The sequence below is a fragment of the Bufo bufo genome (assembly GCF_905171765.1).
Source record: "Bufo bufo chromosome 3 unlocalized genomic scaffold, aBufBuf1.1 SUPER_3_unloc_4, whole genome shotgun sequence".
In the NCBI taxonomy this organism is placed as follows: domain Eukaryota; kingdom Metazoa; phylum Chordata; class Amphibia; order Anura; family Bufonidae; genus Bufo; species Bufo bufo.
Window position 1 is genome coordinate 53,346 of NW_024399989.1, and position 23,938 is coordinate 77,283.

The following is a 23,938-nucleotide window of genomic DNA, read 5'->3' on the forward strand; positions in this document are numbered from 1 at the left end:
GGAGATGTAGGAGGTGCAGCACTGTGGAGAGTACAGGTAGGATGGTAGACTGAGATGAGGAGGAGATGTAGGGAGTGCAGCACTGTGGAGAGCACAGGTAGGATGGTAGACAGAGATGAGGAGGAGATGTAGGAGGTGCAGCACTGTGGAGAGTACAGGTAGGATGGTAGACAGAGATGAGGAGGAGATGTAGGAGGTGCAGCACTGTGGAGAGTACAGGTAGGATGGTAGACAGAGATGAGGAGGAGATGTAGGAGGTGCAGCCCTGTGGAGAGTACAGGTAGGATGGTAGACAGAGATGAGGAGGAGATGTAGGGGGTGCAGCACTGTGAAGAGTACAGGTAGGATGGTAGACAGAGATGAGGAGGAGATGTAGGGGTGCAGCACTGTGGAGAGCACAGGTAGGATGGTAGACAGAGATGAGGAGATGTAGGGGGTGCAGCACTGTGGAGAGTACAGGTAGGATGGTAGACAGAGATGAGGAGGAGATGTAGGGGGTGCAGCACTGTGGAGAGTACAGGTAGGATGGTAGACAGAGATGAGGAGGAGATGTAGGAGGTGCAGCACTGTGGAGAGCACAGGTAGGATGGTAGACAGAGATGAGGAGATGTAGGAGGTGCAGCACTGTGGAGAGTACAGGTAGGATGGTAGACAGAGGTGAGGAGGAGATGTAGGGGGTGCAGCACTGTGGAGAGCACAGGTAGGATGGTAGACAAAGATGAGGAGGAGATGTAGGAGGTGCAGCCCTGTGGAGAGTACAGGTAGGATGGTAGACAAAGATGAGGAGGAGATGTAGGAGGTGCAGCTCTGTGGAGAGTACAGGTAGGATGGTAGACAGAGATGAGGAGGAGATGTAGGGGTGCAGCACTGTGGAGAGCACAGGTAGGATGGTAGACAGAGATGAGGAGGAGATGTAGGGGGTGCAGCACTGTGGAGAGTACAGGTAGGATGGTAGACAGAGATGAGGAGGAGATGTAGGGGGTGCAGCACTGTGGAGAGCACAGGTAGGATGGTAGACAGAGATGAGGAGGAGATGTAGGGGGTGCAGCACTGTGGAGAGTACAGGTAGGATGGTAGACAGAGATGAGAGAGGAGATGTAGGAGGTGCAGCACTGTGGAGAGTACAGGTAGGATGGTAGACAGAGATGAGGAGGAGATGTAGGGGGCGCAGCACTGTGGAGAGTACAGGTAGGATGGTAGACTGAGATGAGGAGGAGATGTAGGGAGTGCAGCAGTGTGGAGAGCACAGGTAGGATGGTAGACAGAGATGAGGAGGAGATGTAGGAGGTGCAGCACTGTGGAGAGTACAGGTAGGATGGTAGACAGAGATGAGGAGGAGATGTAGGAGGTGCAGCACTGTGGAGAGTACAGGTAGGATGGTAGACAGAGATGAGGAGGAGATGTAGGGGGTGCAGCACTGTGGAGAGTACAGGTAGGATGGTAGACAGAGATGAGGAGGAGATGTAGGAGGTGCAGCACTGTGGAGAGTACAGGTAGGATGGTAGACAGAGATGAGGAGGAGATGTAGGAGGTGCAGCCCTGTGGAGAGTACAGGTAGGATGGTAGACAGAGATGAGGAGGAGATGTAGGGGGTGCAGCACTGTGAAGAGTACAGGTAGGATGGTAGACAGAGATGAGGAGGAGATGTAGGGGTGCAGCACTGTGGAGAGTACAGGTAGGATGGTAGACAAAGATGAGGAGGAGATGTAGGGGGTGCAGCACTGTGGAGAGCACAGATAGGATGGTAGACAGAGATGAGGAGGAGATGTAGGAGGTGCAGCACTGTGGAGAGTACAGGTAGGATGGTAGACAGAGATGAGGAGATGTAGGGGGTGCAGCACTGTGGAGAGTACAGGTAGGATGGTAGACAGAGATGAGGAGGAGATGTAGGAGGTGCAGCTCTGTGGAGAGTACAGGTAGGATGGTAGACAGAGATGAGGAGGAGATGTAGGGGTGCAGCACTGTGGAGAGCACAGGTAGGATGGTAGACAGAGATGAGGAGGAGATGTAGGGGGTGCAGCACTGTGGAGAACACAGGTAGGATGGTAGACAGAGATGAGGAGGAGATCTAGGGGGTGCAGCACTGTGGAGAGTATAGGTAGGATGGTAGACAGAGATGAGGAGGAGATGTAGGAGGTGCAGCACTGTGGAGAGTACAGGTAGGATGGTAGACAGAGATGAGGAGGAGATGTAGGAGGTGCAGCACTGTGGAGAGCACAGGTAGGATGGTAGACAGAGATGAGGAGGAGATGTAGGAGGTGCAGCACTGTGGAGAGTACAGGTAGGATGGTAGACAGAGATGAGGAGGAGATGTAGGAGGTGCAGCACTGTGGAGAGCACAGGTAGGATGGTAGACAGAGATGAGGAGGAGATGTAGGGGGTGCAGTACTGTGGAGAGCACAGGTAGGATAGTAGACAGAGATGAGGAGGAGATGTAGGGGGTGCAGCACTGTGGAGAGCACTTGTAGGATGGTAGACAGAGATGAGGAGGAGATGTAGGGGTGCAGCACTGTGGAGAGCACAGGCAGGATGTCAGACAGAGATGAGGAGGAGATGTAGGGGGTGCAGCACTGTGGAGAGCACTTGTAGGATGGTAGACAGAGATGAGGAGGAGATGTAGGGGTGCAGCACTGTGGAGAGCACTTGTAGGATGGTAGACAGAGATGATGAGGAGATGTAGGAGGTGCAGCACTGTGGAGAGTACAGGTAGGATGGTAGACAGAGATGAGGAGGAGATGTAGGGGTGCAGCACTGTGGAGAGTACAGGTAGGATGGTAGACAGAGATGAGGAGGAGATGTAGGGGTGCAGCACTGTTGAGAGTACAGGTAGGATGGTAGACAGAGATGAGGAGGAGATGTAGGAGGTGCAGCACTGTGGAGAGTACAGGTAGGATGGTAGACAGAGATGAGGAGGAGATGTAGGGGTGCAGCACTGTGGAGAGCACTTGTATGGTGGTAGACAGAGATGAGGAGGAGATGTAGGGGGTGCAGCACTGTGGAGAGCACAGGTAGGATGGTAGACAGAGATGAGGAGGAGATGTAGGGGGTGCAGCACTGTGGAGAGTACAGGTAGGATGGTAGACAGAGATGAGGAGGAGATGTAGGAGGTGCAGCACTGTGGAGAGTACAGGTAGGATGGTAGACAGAGATGAGGAGGAGATGTAGGAGGTGCAGCACTGTGGAGAGTACAGGTAGGATGGTAGACAGAGATGAGGAGGAGATGTAGGAGGTGCAGCACTGTGGAGAGTACAGGTAGGATGGTAGACAGAGATGAGGAGGAGATGTAGGGGGTGCAGCACTGTGGAGAGTACAGGTAGGATGGTAGACAGAGATGAGGAGGAGATGTAGGAGGTGCAGCACTGTGGAGAGTACAGGTAGGATGGTAGACAGAGATGAGGGAGGAGATGTAGGGGGTGCAGCACTGTGGAGAGTACAGGTAGGATGGTAGACAGAGATGAGGAGGAGATGTAGGAGGTGCAGCACTGTGGAGAGTACAGGTAGGATGGTAGACAGAGATGAGGAGATGTAGGGGGTGCAGCACTGTGGAGAGTACAGGTAGGATGGTAGACAGAGATGAGGAGGAGATGTAGGGGGTGCAGCACTGTGGAGAGTACAGGTAGGATGGTAGACAAAGATGAGGAGGAGATGTAGGGGTGCAGCACTGTGGAGAGCACAGGTAGGATGGTAGACAGAGATGAGGAGGAGATGTAGGGGTGCAGCACTGTGGAGAGCACGGGTAGGATGGTAGTCAGAGATGAGGAGGAGATGTAGGGGTGCAGCACTGTGGAGAGCACAGGTAGGATGGTAGACAGAGATGAGGAGGAGATGTAGGGGGTGCAGCACTGTGGAGAGCACTTGTAGGATGGTTGACAGAGATGAGGAGGAGATGTAGGGGTGCAGCACTGTGGAGAGTACAGGTAGGATGGTAGACAGAGATGAGGAGGAGATGTAGGGGGTGCAGCACTGTGGAGAGTACAGGTAGGATGGTAGACAGAGATGGGGAGGAGATGTAGGGGGTGCAGCACTGTGGAGAGTACAGGTAGGATGGTAGACAGAGATGAGGAGGAGATGTAGGAGGTGCAGTACTGTGGAGAGTACAGGTAGGATGGTAGACAGAGATGAGGAGGAGATGTAGGAGGTGCAGCACTGTGGAGAGTACAGGTAGGATGGTAGACAGAGATGGGGAGGAGATGTAGGGGGTGCAGCACTGTGGAGAGCACAGGTAGGATGGTAGACAGAGATGAGGAGGAGATGTAGGGGGTGCAGCACTGTGGAGAGCACAGGTAGGATGGTAGACAGAGATGAGGAGGAGATGTAGGAGGTGCAGCACTGTGGAGAGCACAGGTAGGATGGTAGACAGAGATGAGGAGGAGATGTAGGGGTGCAGCACTGTGGAGAGCTGTGTCAGTGAGAATGAGCAGTTTAATTTGAATCCTGTACTGTATGGGAAACAGTGCAGTGACTGACACATTGCGGAGGCATGGAAGTAGCGGTTAGACAGATAGATGAGCCTGCCTGCTGCGTTCAGGATAGATTGGAGAGGGGAGAGTCTGGCGAGGGGCAGGGGCTGACCAATTAGTAATGAGTTACAGTAAACCAAACTGGAATGAATCAGGGCAACAATGAGCAAGAGTTTGAATATTAGGGGGTAAAGGAAAGATCAGTGTAAAACATAACACCGACTGCAGGCGTCCTCCTAGGTATGATGGTAGTGCCAAGCACTGAGATGGAAATATCAGGTTTAGGTAGTTTTTGGAGATTAAAACATCTGTAGTTCAGTTTTTGAAAGATTCCGTTTCAGATAGAGAGAGGACATTATGTTTGAGACACTGGACAGACAGTCAGTGGTGTCCTGCTGTACAATATGGATGATGTCATGGGTTGAAGTGTATAGTTAGGTGTCGTTGGCATATAGATGGTACTGGAAACCAAATCTTATGGTGTGCAAGTTTTTCTCCATAGGCATTCAACACTTCTTGAGCATCGCAGGAAGAAGTGAGTTTGAGGTCTAATTCCTGTTTCTTTCATCTCTGTTTGGAGGTTAGGGGCACTTCTTCATCCAGGGCACTTCTGAGGGTGGTATTATAGTGTTTGGAAGCCAGTTCAGGACAAGATATGAAAGAGATTGTGGACAGTGATGACTGTAAGTTTCATAGTGTCAATAACACATAGATTTGTGAGTGTGTGATAAGTAGGAGCGTGCCAAGATCGATGAGGACTTGTGACGGTGAAGGAGAGAAGGTTGTGGTCAGAGTAGAAGAGGTAGTAAAGTCAGAAGCAGAGCAGGAAGAAGACCAGGTCAAATGTGTTACCGTCTTTATGCGTCTGAGAGTTTGAAACTTTTGAAAGTCCAAGAGAGGAGGGTAGAGATAGAAGCTGCGAGGCAGCCGGGGAGATAGGGCTGTCTGTGGGGATGTTACAGTCTCCCAAAATGAGAGTTGGTAGTTCTGAAGAGAAGAAGTGGGGCAGCGAGGCAGAAATTTGATCCAGGAAGTGGATCATCCTAATCGCCACTCTGAGGGTGAGGGGATGAAAGAGTCTAAGGGCGAGGGAAGGAGAGAGCAGCTGTTGTACAGAGAGAAAATGGAGGGGTAAAATTGCGCTTGGACAGATCTGGTGCTTTACCACAGCGAGTGTTTTCTCCTGATACTACTACATCTCTGATCCAGATCCCAATCATTTCCCACCTGGACTACTGGAGCCCAACACTATTTGTGACATTGTCCCGGTTCTGTCTACCTTTTTGTATAAAACTAGGCTCGATGTTGATGCAGGAGGTTCTGGCTTCTGTCACTATATATGGGAATACAGAGATGTTGAGGTCATGGTCAGAGCCCTAGAGGTAGGTACTAACCTGCAGCAATCGCCCCAACAAGAGGAATGAGAGAGAGATGCACAGGGTAATTCCAGGGTGCAATGATGAGAACCACTCCAAATGGCTCTTTCCGGATAAAAGCAGTGTCCAGGACTGTGACCTGGATGAAGAAGGAGACCATCAGCAATAATTTCAGACTATAGCAAGGTCATTGGTCAAAACATGTTACAGGCATGTGGAGGACTAACCTTACTAGGACTCCTATGACAGGCACTACATTGCGGTATATGCGTCCCTGCTCATCTCCCGGGGGCCAGTATACAGCTACTGGTCCCATAGTGCCCACTTCCACCAGAATACACAGCGTAGTGATCTACCAGCACCCCCTCCACCCTGTAATGGTCCTGATACACTCTGGGACATCCTGTGTAATTTAGGGGTCCCCTTATAACTGTACACTCTAATGGATGGTACCCTATGCCCCTCTCATCTTCAGTGTGCACAGTGGGGTGTCATCACCCACCTTCTAGTCATTCGTGGGGTCCCAGCAGTCAGACCCCACCCAGTGCTCTTCTCATCTTCAGTGTGCACAGTGGGGTGTCATCACCCACCTTCTAGTGATTCGTGGGGTCCCAGCAGTCAGACCCCACCCAGTGCTCCTCTCATCTTCAGTGTGCACATTGGGGTGTCATCACCCACCTTCTAGTCATTCGTGAGGTCCCAGCAGTCAGACCCCACCCAGTGCTCCTCTCATCTTCAGTGTGCACAGTGGGGTGTCATCACCCACCTTCTAGTCATTCGTGGGGTCCCAGCAGTCAGACCCCACCCAGTGCTCTTCTCATCTTCAGTGTGCACAGTGGGGTGTCATCACCCACCTTCTAGTGATTTGTGGGGTCCCAGCAGTCAGACCCCACACAGTGCTCCTCTCATCTTCATTGTGTACATTGGGGTGTCATCACCCACCTTCTAGTCATTCGTGGGGTCCCAGCAGTCAGACCCCACCCAGTGCTCTTCTCGTCTTCAGTGTGCACAGTGGGGTGTCATCACCCACCTTCTAGTCATTCGTGGGGTCCCAGCAGTCAGACCCCACCCAGTGCTCTTCTCATCTTCAGTGTGCACAGTGGGGTGTCATCACCCACCTTCTAGTGATTCGTGGGGTCCCAGCAGTCAGACCCCACACAGTGCTCCTCTCATCTTCATTGTGTACATTGGGGTGTCATCACCCACCTTCTAGTCATTCGTGGGGTCCCAGCAGTCAGACCCCACCCAGTGCTCTTCTCGTCTTCAGTGTGCACAGTGGGGTGTCATCACCCACCTTGTAGTCATTCGTGGGGTCCCAGCAGTCATACCCCACCCAGTGCTCTTCTCATCTTCAGTGTGCACAGTGGGGTGTCATCACCCACCTTCTAGTGATTTGTGGGGTCCCAGCAGTCAGACCCCACCCAGTGTCCCTTATCTTCAGTGTGTACATTGGGGTGTCATCACCCACCTTCTAGTGATTCGTGGGGTCCCAGCAGTCAGACCCCACCCAGTGCCCATCTCATCTTCAGTGTGTACATTGGGGTGTCATCACCCACCTTCTAGTGATTTGTGGGCTCCCAGCAGTCAGACCCCACCCAGTGCCCATCTCATCTTCAGTGTGTACATTGGGGTGTCATCACCCACCTTCTAGTGATTCGTGGGGTCCCAGCAGTCAGACCCCACCCAGTGTCCCTTATCTTCAGTGTGTACATTGGGGTGTCATCACCCACCTTCTAGTGATTCCTGAGGTCCCAGCAGTCAGACCCCACCCAGTGCCCCTCTCATCTTCAGTGTGTACATTGGGGTGTCATCACCCACCTTCTAGGGATTCATGGGGTCCCAGCAGTCAGACCCCACCCAGTGTCCCTCATCTTCAGTGTGTACAGTGGGGTGTCATCACCCACCTTCTAGTGATTCGTGGGGTCCCAGCAGTCAGACCCCACCCAGTGCCCATCTCATCTTCAGTGTGTACATTGGGGTGTCATCACCCACCTTCTAGTGATTCGTGGGGTCCCAGCAGTCAGACCCCACCCAGTGTCCCTCATCTTAAGTGTGTACATTGGGGTGTCTTCACCCACCTTCTAGTGATTCGTGGGGTCCCAGCAGTCAGACCCCAACCAGTGCTCTTCTCATCTTCAGTGTGCACAGTGGGGTGTCATCACCCACCTTCTAGTGATTCCTGAGGTCCCAGCAGTCAGACCCCACCCAGTGCTCTTCTCGTCTTCAGTGTGCACAGTGGGGTGTCATCACCCACCTTCTAGTGATTCGTGGGGTCCCAGCAGTCAGACCCCACCCAGTGTCCCTCTCATCTTCAGTGTGTACATTGGGGTGTCATCACCCACCTTCTAGTGATTCCTGAGGTCCCAGCAGTCAGACCCCACCCAGTGCTCTTCTCGTCTTCAGTGTGCACAGTGGGGTGTCATTACCCACCTTCTAGTGATTCGTGGGGTCCCAGCAGTCAGACCCCAACCAGTGCCCATCTTATCTTCAGTGTGTACATTGGGGTGTCTTCACCCACCTTCTAGTGATTCGTGGGGTCCCAGCAGTCAGACCCCACCCAGTGTCCCTCGTCTTCAGTGTGTACATTGGGGTGTCTTCACCCACCTTCTAGTGATTCGTGGGGTCCCAGCAGTCAGACCCCACACAGTGCTCCTCTCATCTTCAGTGTGCACAGTGGAGTGTCATCACCCACCTTCTAGTGATTCCTGAGGTCCCAGCAGTCAGACCCCACCCAGTGCTCGTCTCGTCTTCAGTGTGCACAGTGGGGTGTCATCACCCACCTTCTAGTGATTCGTGGGGTCCCAGCAGTCAGACCCCACCCAGTGTCCCTCTCATCTTCAGTGTGTACATTGGGGTGTCATCACCCACCTTCTAGTGATTCGTGGGGTCCCAGCAGTCAGACCCCACCCAGTGTCCCTTATCTTCAGTGTGTACATTGGGGTGTCATCAGCCACCTTCTAGTGATTCGTGGGGTCCCAGCAGTCAGACCCCACACAGTGCTCCTCTCATCTTCAGTGTGCACAGTGGGGGGTCATCACCCACCTTCTAGTGATTCCTGAGGTCCCAGCAGTCAGACCCCACCCAGTGCTCTTCTCGTCTTCAGTGTGCACAGTGGGGTGTCATTACCCACCTTCTAGTGATTCGTGGGGTCCCAGCAGTCAGACCCCAACCAGTGCCCATCTTATCTTCAGTGTGTACATTGGGGTGTCTTCACCCACCTTCTAGTGATTCGTGGGGTCCCAGCAGTCAGACCCCACCCAGTGTCCCTCGTCTTCAGTGTGTACATTGGGGTGTCTTCACCCACCTTCTAGTGATTCGTGGGGTCCCAGCAGTCAGACCCCACACAGTGCTCCTCTCATCTTCAGTGTGCACAGTGGAGTGTCATCACCCACCTTCTAGTGATTCCTGAGGTCCCAGCAGTCAGACCCCACCCAGTGCTCGTCTCGTCTTCAGTGTGCACAGTGGGGTGTCATCACCCACCTTCTAGTGATTCGTGGGGTCCCAGCAGTCAGACCCCACCCAGTGTCCCTCTCATCTTCAGTGTGTACATTGGGGTGTCATCACCCACCTTCTAGTGATTCGTGGGGTCCCAGCAGTCAGACCCCACCCAGTGTCCCTTATCTTCAGTGTGTACATTGGGGTGTCATCAGCCACCTTCTAGTGATTCGTGGGGTCCCAGCAGTCAGACCCCACACAGTGCTCCTCTCATCTTCAGTGTGCACAGTGGGGTGTCATCACCCACCTTCTAGTGATTCCTGAGGTCCCAGCAGTCAGACCCCACCCAGTGCTCTTCTCGTCTTCAGTGTGCACAGTGGGGTGTCATTACCCGCCTTCTAGTGATTCGTGGGGTCCCAGCAGTCAGACCCCAACCAGTGCCCATCTTATCTTCAGTGTGTACATTGGGGTGTCTTCACCCACCTTCTAGTGATTCGTGGGGTCCCAGCAGTCAGACCCCACCCAGTGTCCCTCATCTTCAGTGTGTACATTGGGGTGTCTTCCCTTCTAGTGATTCGTGGGGTCCCAGCAGTCAGACCCTCCCAGTGCCCCTCTCATCTTAAGTGTGTACATTGGGGTGTCATCACCCACCTTCTAGTGATTCGTGGGGTCCCAGCAGTCAGACCCCACCCAGTGCTCTTCTCGTCTTCAGTGTGCACAGTGGGGTGTCATTACCCACCTTCTAGTGATTCGTGGGGTCCCAGCAGTCAGACCCCAACCAGTGCCCATCTTATCTTCAGTGTGTACATTGGGGTGTCTTCACCCACCTTCTAGTGATTCGTGGGGTCCCAGCAGTCAGACCCCACCCAGTGTCCCTCATCTTCAGTGTGTACATTGGGGTGTCTTCCCTTCTAGTGATTCGTGGGGTCCCAGCAGTCAGACCCTCCCAGTGCCCCTCTCATCTTAAGTGTGTACATTGGTTGGTCATCACCCACCTTCTAGTGATTCGTGGGGTCCCAGAAGTCAAACCCCACCCAATGCTCTTCTCATCATTAGTGTACACAGTGGGGTGTCATCACCCACCTTCTAGTGATTCCTGAGGTCCCAGCAGTCAGACCCCACCCAGTGCTCTTCTCGTCTTCAGTGTGCACAGTGGGGTGTCATCACCCACCTTCTTGTGATTCCTGAGGTCCCAGGAGTTTGATCCTAACCAATCACTCATGCGTGATAAATGTGGCCTGATCTGCCTTACATGTGGCTCTGGTGCCCATCGCATGTTGGTCCATGCCATTGATGGCTCCATCTTTTCTACTAGCATGGATGAACATAGTGTATGGCATCCATTGGAGCAGGTTGTGCTATTTTTTATTATGGACGCTGCACAGAGAGCGACAATGCCCCCCCCCCCCGCCCCGCTCACAGGCTCCAGGACACTGGAGCTTGTGAGCGGGAGGGAAAGCATTGTCGCTGTCACATGAAGCCTAGGTCTCAGGTACAGATCGAGTGAGTGCCAACATCCTGTTAACCCGTCTGTAACTCGATACCAACTTTAAGCTTTGGAAGCTTGGCACATTGTTCACCCATGCCAGCTTGGTCAGCTTCTGTGTCAATGTGCCAGGAATTATACATGTAGCTGGTGCTAAAGTATTTGTCAGAAAGACTTAGGACACTGAAAAACATGGTTCTTGACCTTTCTGCCAATTGATGTTGTCTTTTAGAAAAGCTGAAAAAATGATCACCTACACAGAGACCCCAGGAGACCCCCAATTCATACAGACCCTTAATGTCTACAGCTCCAAGGTTCTTGCCTGCAGCTAATGGTTAACACACGGATGAGATTGTCCACCTTGCCCAGGTGGATGTCACAAGCCTGACCAGGCCAACCACGCTGGATGATGAGTGCCACTCACTGAAAGGCGACATTGCTTCAGTCAAAAATACTGAAATTTTAATGTGTTAAAATAACCATCCAGATTCTAGAACACAATGGAGAAGTGTGAAGTCCAGGACTGAAGAACTCCAGCGTACCATAAAGTTCTGTATCTACACCTGCAGTGTTAGGATTTCATTCATGGCATCTCCATGCTTGCTGTTTTGGTTGAAGACATCGCCGTGTTTGCTTTTATAGTTGAGGACACCCCCCATTCTATGCAGTTGAGGTAATCCCCCCTGTCTGTGTGGCTGAGGACATCTGTTCGGTTTGCTCTTATGGATAAAGACATCACCCTGTTTTACGCAGTTGAGGTCATCTTATGGTTTACATTTATGGTTGAGGACATTCCTCCCAAGTCCATGCAGTTAAGGTCTCCCTCATTGCAATCAAGGTCATAAGCCGACACATACACTAACTCTGTACCTCCATGTCTCTGTCCTCCCCTCATCTGAGTAACTTCCCACAGTGTGGACACGTGAGGGATGGCCTGAAAATGTTCCTCTTAGTGTGGTGGACATGGCTCCTGCTTGGTATGAAGCTGTGGACTCACCATATTCTTGGACACAGGCTCATCCTTCATCCAATAGCCCAGGTTGTTGAGCGCCAGGTTAATCTCACTTCTCACCAGACTCAGCTCCGAGATCTCCACTTCAAATGGCGGCTGCAAAATGAGGAACAGCGGTCACCGAATCCACCCGATTCTCCCTTCCTGGTGGGAAGCACTCGGGGACGCACTGGATGACGATAATATTTCTACACTGTATGACAATTATATTCCTACACTGTATGACAAGATATCTACAGTGTATGGTGATGTTTCTATACTGTATGGCGATGGTATATCTACACTGTGTAATGATATATCTACAGTGTAGGACGACAATTATATATCTACACTGTATGATGGAGATTTATCTACACTGTATGATGGTGATATATCTACACTGTATGATGGTGATATATCTACACTGTATGATGGTGATATATCTACACTGTATGATGGTGATATATCTACAGTGTATGATGGTGATATATCTACACTGTATGATGGTGATATATCTACACTGTATGATGGTGATATATCTACACTGTATGATGGTGATATATCTACACTGTATGATGGTGATATATCTACACTGTATGATGGTGATATATCTACACTGTATGATGGTGATATATCTACACTGTATGATGGTGATATATCTACAGTGTATGGTGATGTTTCTATACTGTATGGCGATGGTATATCTACACTGTGTAATGATATATCTACAGTGTAGGACGACAATTATATATCTACACTGTATGATGGAGATTTATCTACACTGTATGATGGTGATATATCTACACTGTATGATGGTGATATATCTACACTGTATGATGGTGATATATCTACACTGTATGATGGTGATATATCTACAGTGTATGATGGTGATATATCTACACTGTATGATGGTGATATATCTACACTGTATGATGGTGATATATCTACACTGTATGATGGTGATATATCTACACTGTATGATGGTGATATATCTACACTGTATGATGGTGATATATCTACAGTGTATGATGGTGATATATCTACACTGTATGATGGTGATATATCTACACTGTATGATGGTGATATATCTACACTGTATGATGGTGATATATCTACACTGTATGATGGTGATATATCTACACTGTATGATGGTGATATATCTACACTGTATGATGGAGATATATCTACACTGTATGATGGTGATATATCTACACTGTATGATGGTGATATATCTACACTGTATGATGGTGATATATCTACACTGTATGACGGTGATATATCTACACTGTATGACGGTGATATATCTACACTGTATGACGGTGATATATCTACACTGTATGATGGTGATATATATACACTGTATGATGGTGATATATCTACACTGTATGACAACAATGATATATCTACACTGTATGATGGTGATATATCTACACTGTATGATGGTGATATATCTACACTGTATGATGGTGATATATCTACACTGTATGATGGAGATATATCTACACTGTATGATGGTGATATATCTACACTGTATGATGGTGATATATCTACACTGCATGATGGTGATATATCTACACTGTATGATGGAGATATATCTACACTGTATGATGACAATGATATATCTACACTGTATGATGGTGATATATCTACACTGTATGATGGTGATATATCTACACTGTATGACGACAATGATATATCTACACTGTATGACGACAATGATATATCTACACTGTATGATGGTGATATATCTACACTGTATGATGGTGATAAATCTACACTGTATGATGGAGATATATCTACACTGTATGATGGTGATAAATCTACACTGTATGATGGTGATATATCTACACTGTATGATGGTGATATATCTACACTGTATGACGGTGATATATCTACACTGTATGATGGTGATATATCTACACTGTATGATGGAGATATATCTACACTGTATGACGGTGATATATCTACACTATATGATGGTGATGTATCTACACTGTATGATGGAGATGTATCTACACTGTATGATGGTGATATATCTACACTGTATGATGGTGATATATCTACACTGTATGATGGTGATATATCTACACTGTATGATGGTGATATATCTACACTGTATGATGGTGATATATCTACACTGTATGATGGAGATATATCTACACTGTATGATGGTGATATATCTACACTGTATGATGGTGATATATCTACACTGTATGATGGTGATATATCTACACTGTATGATGGTGATATATCTACACTGTATGATGGTGATATATCTACAGTGTATGGCAATGTTTCTACACAGTATGACGATGATAATTCTACACTGTACAGAGATTGGTTGCTGAGGTATGTGTGCTGCTTTGGATGTGACCTGTGACAGAGCATCTCTAGCACTTTATCCCCTCCCCCACTCCTTCACACCATCCCAGCAGCAGGTTCCTGAGGTTTGCGTGCTGCTTTGGATGTGACCTGTGCCCAGCTCTCACCTTGCTCAGGTCCTTTTTCAGACTCTCCATTATCGGCTCCTTATTTTCTTCCAGGAATCTGCTCAGGGCTTCCAGCTGTGACATCCTGAACTGTAAGGGTCTCGTCTTCCCCTCCCGAAAGCTGCGTCTCAGACGGGCGACATTTTCATCATTGGCCATTCTTCATGTGTTGGACCTGAGGAAAAATGTGAATTACTGATCCTGAGAAGTGGAGAATCCGCGGGGAAAGGAGAGCGGACACGACGCACCTTCTTATTAACGTTATCACTAGAAATTAGAGAAATTCCATCTGAATTTATTTGTGACAAATCATGTTAAAATCAGCTATTATCTGGCTGCAGAGAGCCTGTATAGCGGTGTAGAACACTGTGCCTGTATAGCGGTGTAGAACACTGTGCCTGTATAGTGGTGTAGAACACTGTGCCTGTATAGCGGTGTAGAACACTGTGCCTGTATAGTGGTGTAGAGCACTGTGCCTGTATAGTGGTGTAGAACACTGTGCCTGTATAGCGGTGTAGAACACTGTGCCTGTATAGTGGTGTAGAACACTGTGCCTGTATAGTGGTGTAGAGCACTGTGCCTGTATAGTGGTGTAGAACACTGTGCCTGTATAGCGGTGTAGAACACTGTGCCTGTATAGTGGTGTAGAACACTGTGCCTGTATAGTGGTGTAGAACACTGTGCCTGTATAGTGGTGTAGAACACTGTGCCTGTATAGCGGTGTAGAACACTGTGCCTGTATAGTGGTGTAGAACACTGTGCCTGTATAGTGGTGTAGAACACTCTGCCTGTATAGCGGTGTAGAACACTGTGCCTGTATAGCGGTGTAGAACACTGTGCCTGTATAGTGGTGTAGAACACTGTGCCTGTATAGTGGTGTAGAACACTGTGCCTGTATAGCGGTGTAGAACACTGTGCCTGTATAGTGGTGTAGAGCACTGTGCCTGTATAGCGGTGTAGAACACTGTGCCTGTATAGTGGTGTAGAACACTGTGCCTGTATAGTGGTGTAGAACACTGTGCCTGTATAGCGGTGTAGAACACTGTGCCTGTATAGCAGTGTAGAACATTGTGCCTGTATAGCGGTGTAGAGCACTGTGCCTGTATAGTGGTGTAGAACACTGTGCCTGTATAGTGGTTTAGAACACTGTGCCTGTATAGCGGTGTAGAACACTGTGCCTGTATAGCAGTGTAGAACATTGTGCCTGTATAGCGGTGTAGAGCACTGTGCCTGTATAGTGGTGTAGAACACTGTGCCTGTATAGTGGTGTAGAGCACTGTGCCTGAATAGTGGTGTAGAACATTGTGCCTGTATAGCGGTGTAGAACATTGTGCCTGTATAGCGGTGTAGAGCACTGTGCCTGTATAGCGGTGTAGAACACTGTGCCTGTATAGTGGTGTAGAACACTGTGCCTGTATAGTGGTGTAGAACACTGTGCCTGTATAGTGGTGTAGAACACTGTGCCTGTATAGAGGTGTAGAACACTGTGCCTGTATAGCGGTGTAGAACACTGTGCCTGTATAGCGGTGTAGAACATTGTGCCTGTATAGTGGTGTAGAGCACTGTGCCTGTATAGTGGTGTAGAACACTGTGCCTATATAGTGGTGTAGAACACTGTGCCTGTATAGCGGTGTAGAACACTGTGCCTGTATAGCAGTGTAGAACATTGTGCCTGTATAGCGGTGTAGAGCACTGTGCCTGTATAGTGGTGTAGAACACTGTGCCTGTATAGTGGTGTAGAGCACTGTGCCTGTATAGTGGTGTAGAACATTGTGCCTGTATAGCGGTGTAGAACATTGTGCCTGTATAGCGGTGTAGAACACTGTGCCTGTATAGCGGTGTAGAACACTGTGCCTGTATAGCGGTGTAGAACACTGTGCCTGTATAGCGGTGTAGAACACTGTGCCTGTATAGCGGTGTAGAACACTGTGCCTGTATAGCGGTGTAGAACACTGTGCCTGTATAGCGGTGTAGAACATTGTGCCTGTATAGCGGTGTAGAACACTGTGCCTGTATAGCGGTGTAGAACACTGTGCCTGTATAGTGGTGTAGAGCACTGTGCCTGTATAGTGGTGTAGAACACTGTGCCTGTATAGCGGTGTAGAACACTGTGCCTGTATATCGGTGTAGAACACTGTGCCTGTATAGTGGTGTAGAACACTGTGCCTGTATAGTGGTGTAGAGCACTGTGCCTGTATAGCGGTGTAGAACACTGTGCCTGTATAGTGGTGTAGAGCACTGTGCCTGTATAGCGGTGTAGAACACTGTGCCTGTATAGTGGTGTAGAACACTGTGCCTGTATAGCGGTGTAGAACACTGTGCCTGTATAGCGGTGTAGAACACTGTGCCTGTATAGCGGTGTAGAACACTGTGCCTGTATATCGGTGTAGAACACTGTGCCTGTATAGCGGTGTAGAACACTGTGCCTGTATAGCGGTGTAGAACACTGTGCCTGTATAGCGGTGTAGAACACTGTGACTGTATAGCGGTGTAGAGCACTGTGCCTGTATAGTGGTGTAGAACACTGTACCTGTATAGTGGTGTAGAGCACTGTGCCTGTATAGCGGTGTAGAACACTGTGCCTGTATAGTGGTGTAGAACACTGTGCCTGTATAGCGGTGTAGAACACTGTGCCTGTATAGTGGTGTAGAGCACTGCGCCTGTATAGTGGTGTAGAACACTGTGCCTGTATAGTGGTTTAGAACACTGTGCCTGTATAGTGGTGTAGAACACTGTGCCTGTATAGCGGTGTAGAACACTGTGCCTGTATAGTGGTGTAGAACACTGTGCCTGTATAGCGGTGTAGAACACTGTGCCTGTATAGTGGTGTAGAGCACTGCGCCTGTATAGTGGTGTAGAACACTGTGCCTGTATAGTGGTTTAGAACACTGTGCCTGTATAGTGGTGTAGAACACTGTGCCTGTATAGCGGTGTAGAACACTGTGCCTGTATAGCGGTGTAGAACACTGTGCCTTGCAGTAACACGCATAGGGAGTCTGCTGTGGTAGTGAGATAATACTGTGAGTCCGTATGACATGCAGATGACAGGCGTCGCTCTTAGAATCACTGCACTACTATAGAGTGAAAGAACGCACTCCTTTTACACCGATTCCACATAGATGTCTACAGAACCTGTTCTGTTACATGCTGAAATAAGTAGAGCCCCATGACCGAGTGGTGAGAGTGGCAACCGCATGATGAGTCAACACATTGGCCCCATCACAGAGTGGGGAGGGTGGCAACAACATGAGAAGTCAACATAGTGGCACCAGAATAGAAAGGTGAGGCGGCAACGGCATGAGGAGTCAACATAGTGGACCAGTCACAGAGTGGTATGGGTGACAACCAGATGATGAGTCAACACTCAAGTGTTAACTCCTGTTCATTATCACTGTATTTACATGGCTCTGTGGAAAGGGTTATGAATACTGTTAGGACTTTAAATGAGAAGCTGGTAGTTTTCCACAGCTGACATAGGGTTTAAAGAAGACCATGTTTTAGAGGGAAAAAAACAGACTTGTTGACCACCAGAACCAGACAGACGGACCTTGTGAATGTCTGGTGTTCGCTCTGTTGTTATGTCTGGAAACTTGTTTTTGTCTGGAAAACCTGCTGTGTCATTACCATCGAGTATCACTGAAGCTGTAATGTAAGTCTATACCAGACGGGAGCTGAGACATTGTATCTGTTTGTGCTGAGTTTCTCCACTCCACCCTCCCACTAGAAGGTTCTAATCTAGCAAAAACTGTGCATAAGAAGAGCAGTCAGAGCCCCTAGTGTGCTGCAGTTAGGGACCAATGCTTGGAGGGGAGACTCTGCCAGCCTACTGAGTGACCAGAAGAAGACGCTGAGATGGGGACGCTGAGCCACAAACCATGGGTCCTTAACCCTGTGATCAAGCCACACGGACTACTGAGCTACAGACTGTGGGCCCTTGACCAGGATGCCAGCCTTCTGAGAGAGAGAGAGGGACAGCTAGCTCAGGCCTTTCCTGAGCATCAAACACTTCTTCTACCAGGGAGGATACTGGAGAATCCAGACCTATGCCTCGTCCTAGGGAGGAGACTGGAGAAGCCAGACCTATGCCTCGTCCTAGGGAGGAGACTGGAGAAGCCAGCCCTAAGCCTTGTCCTATGGAGGAGACTGGAGAAGCCAGCCCTATGCCTCGTCCTATGGAGGAGACTAAAGAAGCCAGCCCTATGCCTCATCCTAGGGAGGAGACTGGAGAAGCCAGACCTATGCCTCGTCCTAGGGAGGAGACTGGAGAAGCCAGCCCTATGCCTCGTCTGTATTGTTTTGCACCTGAATTCCTTCAGTAAAGAAGCACCCTGGTTACTGCTGACCCTGACTCTCTAGACTTATTTCCCATTGGGGTGCAACATATGGTGACACCTCGACAGTGTCCGGGGAACCCAGTGTAGCGTTGGGGCCACCCCAAACCCGGCCACTGCAGCAACAGCATGAGAAGTCAATATAGTGGTCGATCACAGAGTGGCGAGGGTAGCAATTGCATGAAAAGTCAACGTAGTGGCCCAGTGTTGTGTATCTTACCTCTGTGTGTATAGTAGTGTATAGTGTACGGTGTGTAGTAGTGCACAGTGTATTGTGTATCTTACCTCTGTGTGTATAGCAGTGTATGGTGTGTAGTAGTGTATAGTGTGTAGTACTGTATGGTGTGTAGTAGTGCACAGTGTATTGTGTATCTTACCTCTGTGTGTATAGCAGTGTATAGTGTGTAGTAGTGTATGGTGTGTAGTAGTGCACAGTGTGTTGTGTGTCTTACCTCTGTGTGTATAGTAGTGTATGGTGTATAGTACTGTATGGTGTGTAGTAGTGTATGGTGTGTAGTAGTGTATGGTGTGTAGTAGTGTATGGTGTGTAGTAGTGCACAGTGTGTTGTGTGTCTTACCTCTGTGGGTATAGTAGTGTATGGTGTGTAGTAGTGTATGGTGTGTAGTAGTGTATGGTGTGTAGTAGTGTATGGTGTGTAGTAGTGCACAGTGTGTTGTGTGTCTTACCTCTGTGGGTATAGTAGTGTATGGTGTGTAGTACTGTATGGTGTGTAGTAGTGTATGGTGTGTAGTAGTGTATGGTGTGTAGTAGTGCACAGTGTGTTGTGTGTCTTACCTCTGTGTGTATAGTAGTGTATGGTGTGTAGTAGTGTATGGTGTGTAGTAGTGCACAGTGTGTTGTGTGTCTTACCTCTGTGTGTATAGTAGTGTATGGTGTGTAGTAGTGTATGGTGTGTAGTAGTGTATGGTGTATAGTAGTGTATGGTGTGTAGTAGTGTATGGTGTGTAGTAGTGTATGGTGTGTAGTAGTGTATGGTGTGTAGTAGTGCACAGTGTGTTGTGTGTCTTACCTCTGTGTGTATAGTAGTGTATGGTGTGTAGTAGTGTATGGTGTGTAGTAGTGTATGGTGTGTAGTAGTGTATGGTGTGTAGTAGTGCACAGTGTGTTGTGTGTCTTACCTCTGTGTGTATAGTAGTGTATGGTGTATAGTAGTGTATGGTGTGTAGTAGTGTATGGTGTGTAGTAGTGTATGGTGTGTAGTAGTGCACAGTGTGTTGTGTGTCTTACCTCTGTGTGTATAGTAGTGTATGGTGTATAGTAGTGTATGGTGTGTAGTAGTGTATGGTGTGTAGTAGTGTATGGTGTGTAGTAGTGCACAGTGTGTTGTGTGTCTTACCTCTGTGTGTATAGTAGTGTATGGTGTGTAGTAGTGTATGGTGTGTAGTAGTGTATGGTGTGTAGTAGTGTATGGTGTGTAGTAGTGTATGGTGTGTAGTAGTGTATGGTGTGTAGTAGTGCACAGTGTGTTGTGTGTCTTACCTCTGTGTGTATAGTATTGTACGGTGTGTAGTAGTGTATGGTGTGTAGTAGTGTATGGTGTGTAGTAGTGTATGGTGTGTAGTAGTGTATGGTGTGTAGTAGTGTATGGTGTGTAGTAGTGTATGGTGTGTAGTAGTGCACAGTGTGTTGTGTGTCTTACCTCTGTGTGTATAGTATTGTACGGTGTGTAGTAGTGTATGGTGTGTAGTAGTGTATGGTGTGTAGTACTGTATGGTGTGTAGTAGTGCACAGTGTGTTGTGTGTCTTACCTCTGTGTGTATAGTATTGTACGGTGTGTAGTAGTGTATGGTGTGTAGTAGTGTATGGTGTGTAGTAGTGTATGGTGTGTAGTAGTGCACAGTGTGTTGTGTGTCTTACCTCTGTGTTTTCCTCCTTTCTCTGCTGTGAATGTTTCTGCTGGGGGAAGTGAGAGCAGAAGGAGGAGGAGGAGGAGTCCAGGGTGAGGAGGATGATGAAGAAGATGGTGAGGATTGTGTAATGACTTGACTTTCTGCCCAGTCTTTTCCCTGCACATAAATCTCTTTCTGCTCGAATCAAACAATAGAGATGAGCGATGTGAGATCGAGCTGTTGACATGGAGACCATACGTGTGCGTGTATGTGTGTGTGTGTGTGTGTGTGATTCCAACAGGATACAAGGTGGAGAGTGCTGCAATACATCACAGACAGACAGACTCATTAACTAATGCAGACAGTGAGACTATGGATTCTTTACTGTAAGAGCAGTGAGACTATGGGGCTCTTTACTGTAAGAGCGGTGAGACTATGGACTCTTTACTGTAAGAGCAGTGAGACTATGGACTCTATACTGTAAGAGCAGTGAGACTATGGACTCTTTACTGTAAGAGCAGTGAGACTATGGACTCTTTACTGTAACAGCAGTGAGACTATGGAGTCTTTACTGTAAGAGCAGTGAGACTATGGACTCTTTACTGTAAGAGCAGTGAGACTATGGACTCTATACTGTAAGAGCAGTGAGACTATGGACTCTTTACTGTAAGAGCAGTGAGACTATGGACTCTTTACTGTAATGGCAGTGGGACTATCGACTCTTTACTGTAAGAGCGGTGAGACTATGGACTCTTTACTGTAAGAGCGGTGAGACTATGGACTCTATACTGTAAGAGCAGTGAGACTATGGACTCTTTACTGTAAGAGCAGTGAGACTATGGACTCTTTACTGTAAGAGCAGTGAGACTATGGACTCTTTAGTGTAAGATCAGTGAGACTATGGACTCTGTACTGTAAGAGCAGTGAGACTATGGACTCTTTACTGTAAGAGCGGTGAGGCTATGGACTCTGTACTGTAAGAGCAGTGAGACTATGGACTCTATACTGTAAGAGCAGTGAGACTATGGACTCTATACTGTAAGAGCAGTGAGACTATGGACTCTTTACTGTAAGAGCAGAGAGACTATGGACTCTGTACTGTAAGAGCAGTGAGACTATGGACTCTTTACTGTAAGAGCAGTGAGACTATGGACTCTATACTGTAAGAGCAGTGAGACTATGGACTCTATACTGTAAGAGCAGTGAGACTATGGACTCTTTACTGTAAGAGCAGTGAGACTATGGACTCTTTACTGTAAGAGCAGTGAGACTATGGACTCTTTACTGTAAGAGCAGTGAGACTATGGGCTCTATACTGTAAGAGCAGTGAGACTATGGACTCTGTACTGTAAGAGCAGTGAGACTATGGACTCTTTACTGTAAGAACAGTGAGGCTATGGACTCTTTACTGTAAGAGCAGTGAGACTATGGACACTGTACTGTAAGAGCAGTGAGACTATGGACTCTTTACTGTAAGAGCAGTGAGACTATGGATTCTTTACTGTAAGAGCAGTGAGACTATGGACACTGTACTGTAAGAGCAGTGAGACTATGGACTCTTTACTGTAAGAGCAGTGAGACTATGGACACTGTACTGTAAGAGCAGTGAGACTATGGACTCTTTACTGTAAGAGCGGTGAGACTATGGATTCTTTACTGTAAGAGCAGTGAGACTATGGACTCTTTACTGTAAGAGCGGTGAGACTATGGATTCTTTACTGTAAGATCAGTGAGACTATGGACTCTATACTGTAAGAGCAGTGAGACTATGGACTCTATACTGTAAGAGCAGTGAGACTATGGGCTCTTTACTGTAAGAGCAGTGAGACTATGGACTATTTACTGTAAGAGCAGTGAGACTATGGACTCTTTACTGTAAGAGCAGTGAGACTATGGACTCTGTACTGTAAGAGCAGTGATACTATGGTCTCTTTACTGTAAGAGCAGTGAGACTATGGACTATTTACTGTAAGAGCAGTGAGACTATGGACTCTTTACTGTAAGAGCAGTGAGACTATGGACTCCTTATTGTAAGAGCAGTGAGACTATGGACTCTATACTGTAAGAGCAGTGAGACTATGGACTCTTTACTGTAAGAGCAGTGAGACTATGGACTCCTTATTGTAATGAGCAGTGAGACTATGGACTCTTTAGTGTAAGAGCAGTGAGACTATGGACTCTATACTGTAAGAGCAGTGAGACTATGGACTCTTTACTGTAAGAGCAGTGATACTATGGACTCTTTACTGTAAGAGCAGTGATACTATGGACTCTTTACTGTAAGAGCAGTGAGACTATGGACTATTTACTGTAAGAGCAGTGAGACTATGGACTCTTTACTGTAAGAGCAGTGAGACTATGGACTCTATACTGTAAGAGCAGTGAGACTATGGACTCTTTACTGTAAGAGCAGTGAGACTATGGACTCCTTATTGTAAGAGCAGTGAGACTATGGACTCTTTAGTGTAAGAGCAGTGAGACTATGGACTCTATACTGTAAGAGCAGTGAGACTATGGACTCTTTACTGTAAGAGCAGTGATACTATGGACTCTTTACTGTAAGAGCAGTGATACTATGGACTCTTTACTGTAAGAGCAGTGAGACTATGGACTATTTACTGTAAGAGCAGTGAGACTATGGACTCTTTACTGTAAGAGCAGTGAGACTATGGACTCTTTACTGTAAGAGCGGTGAGACTATGGACTCTATACTGTAAGAGCAGTGAGACTATGGACTCTTTACTGTAAGAGCAGTGAGACTATGGACTCTATACTGTAAGAGCAGTGAGACTATGGACTCTATACTGTAAGAGCAGTGAGACTATGGACTCTTTACTGTAAGAGCAGAGAGACTATGGACTCTGTACTGTAAGAGCAGTGAGACTATGGACTCTTTAGTGTAAGAGCAGTGAGACTATGGACTCTATACTGTAAGAGAAGTGAGACTATGGACTCTTTACTGTAAGAGCAGTGAGACTATGGACTCTTTACGGTAAGAGCAGTGAGACTATGGACTCTTTCCTGTAAGAGCAGCGAGACTACGGACTCTTTACTGTAAGAGCAGTGAGACTATGGACTCTTTACTGTAAGAGCAGTGAGACTATGGATCTCTATACTGTAAGAGCAGTGAGACTATGGACTCTTTACTGTAAGAGCAGTGAGACTATGGACTCTATACTGTAAGAGCAGTGAGACTATGGACTCTATACTGTAAGAGCAGTGAGACTATGGACTCTTTCCTGTAAGAGCAGCGAGACTACGGACTCTTTACTGTAAGAGCAGTGAGACTATGGACTCTTTACTGTAAGAGCAGTGAGACTATGGATCTCTATACTGTAAGAGCAGTGAGACTATGGACTCTATACTGTAAGAGCAGTGAGACTATGGACTCTATACTGTAAGAGCAGTGAGACTATGGACTCTTTACTGTAAGAGCAGAGAGACTATGGACTCTGTACTGTAAGAGCAGTGAGACTATGGACTCTTTACTGTAAGAACAGTGAGACTATGGACTCTTTA

The 23,938-nt window shown here is 47.9% G+C and overlaps 1 protein-coding gene across 2 annotated transcripts in view; it reads right to left on the bottom strand.

Moving 5' to 3' along the window:
- LOC120982835 (aldehyde dehydrogenase family 3 member B1-like) overlaps positions 1-20,553 on the bottom strand; it is a 55,096-nt gene extending 34,543 nt beyond the window's left edge. The window contains exons 1-5 of one of the 2 annotated variants that reach the window (XM_040413017.1): positions 20,453-20,553; positions 20,339-20,348; positions 14,238-14,412; positions 11,755-11,865; positions 5,855-5,975 (exon numbers count right to left, since the gene is read on the bottom strand). In XM_040413017.1, coding sequence (XP_040268951.1) covers positions 5,855-5,975; positions 11,755-11,865; positions 14,238-14,396 — 391 coding nt within the window. In that variant the 5' untranslated portion in view covers positions 14,397-14,412; positions 20,339-20,348; positions 20,453-20,553. Of the gene's footprint in view, positions 1-5,854; positions 5,976-11,754; positions 11,866-14,237; positions 14,413-20,338; positions 20,349-20,447 lie in introns of both variants that reach the window. The other variant, XM_040413018.1, reaches the window with a different exon arrangement.
- Between the last annotated feature and the right edge of the window lie 3,385 nt (positions 20,554-23,938).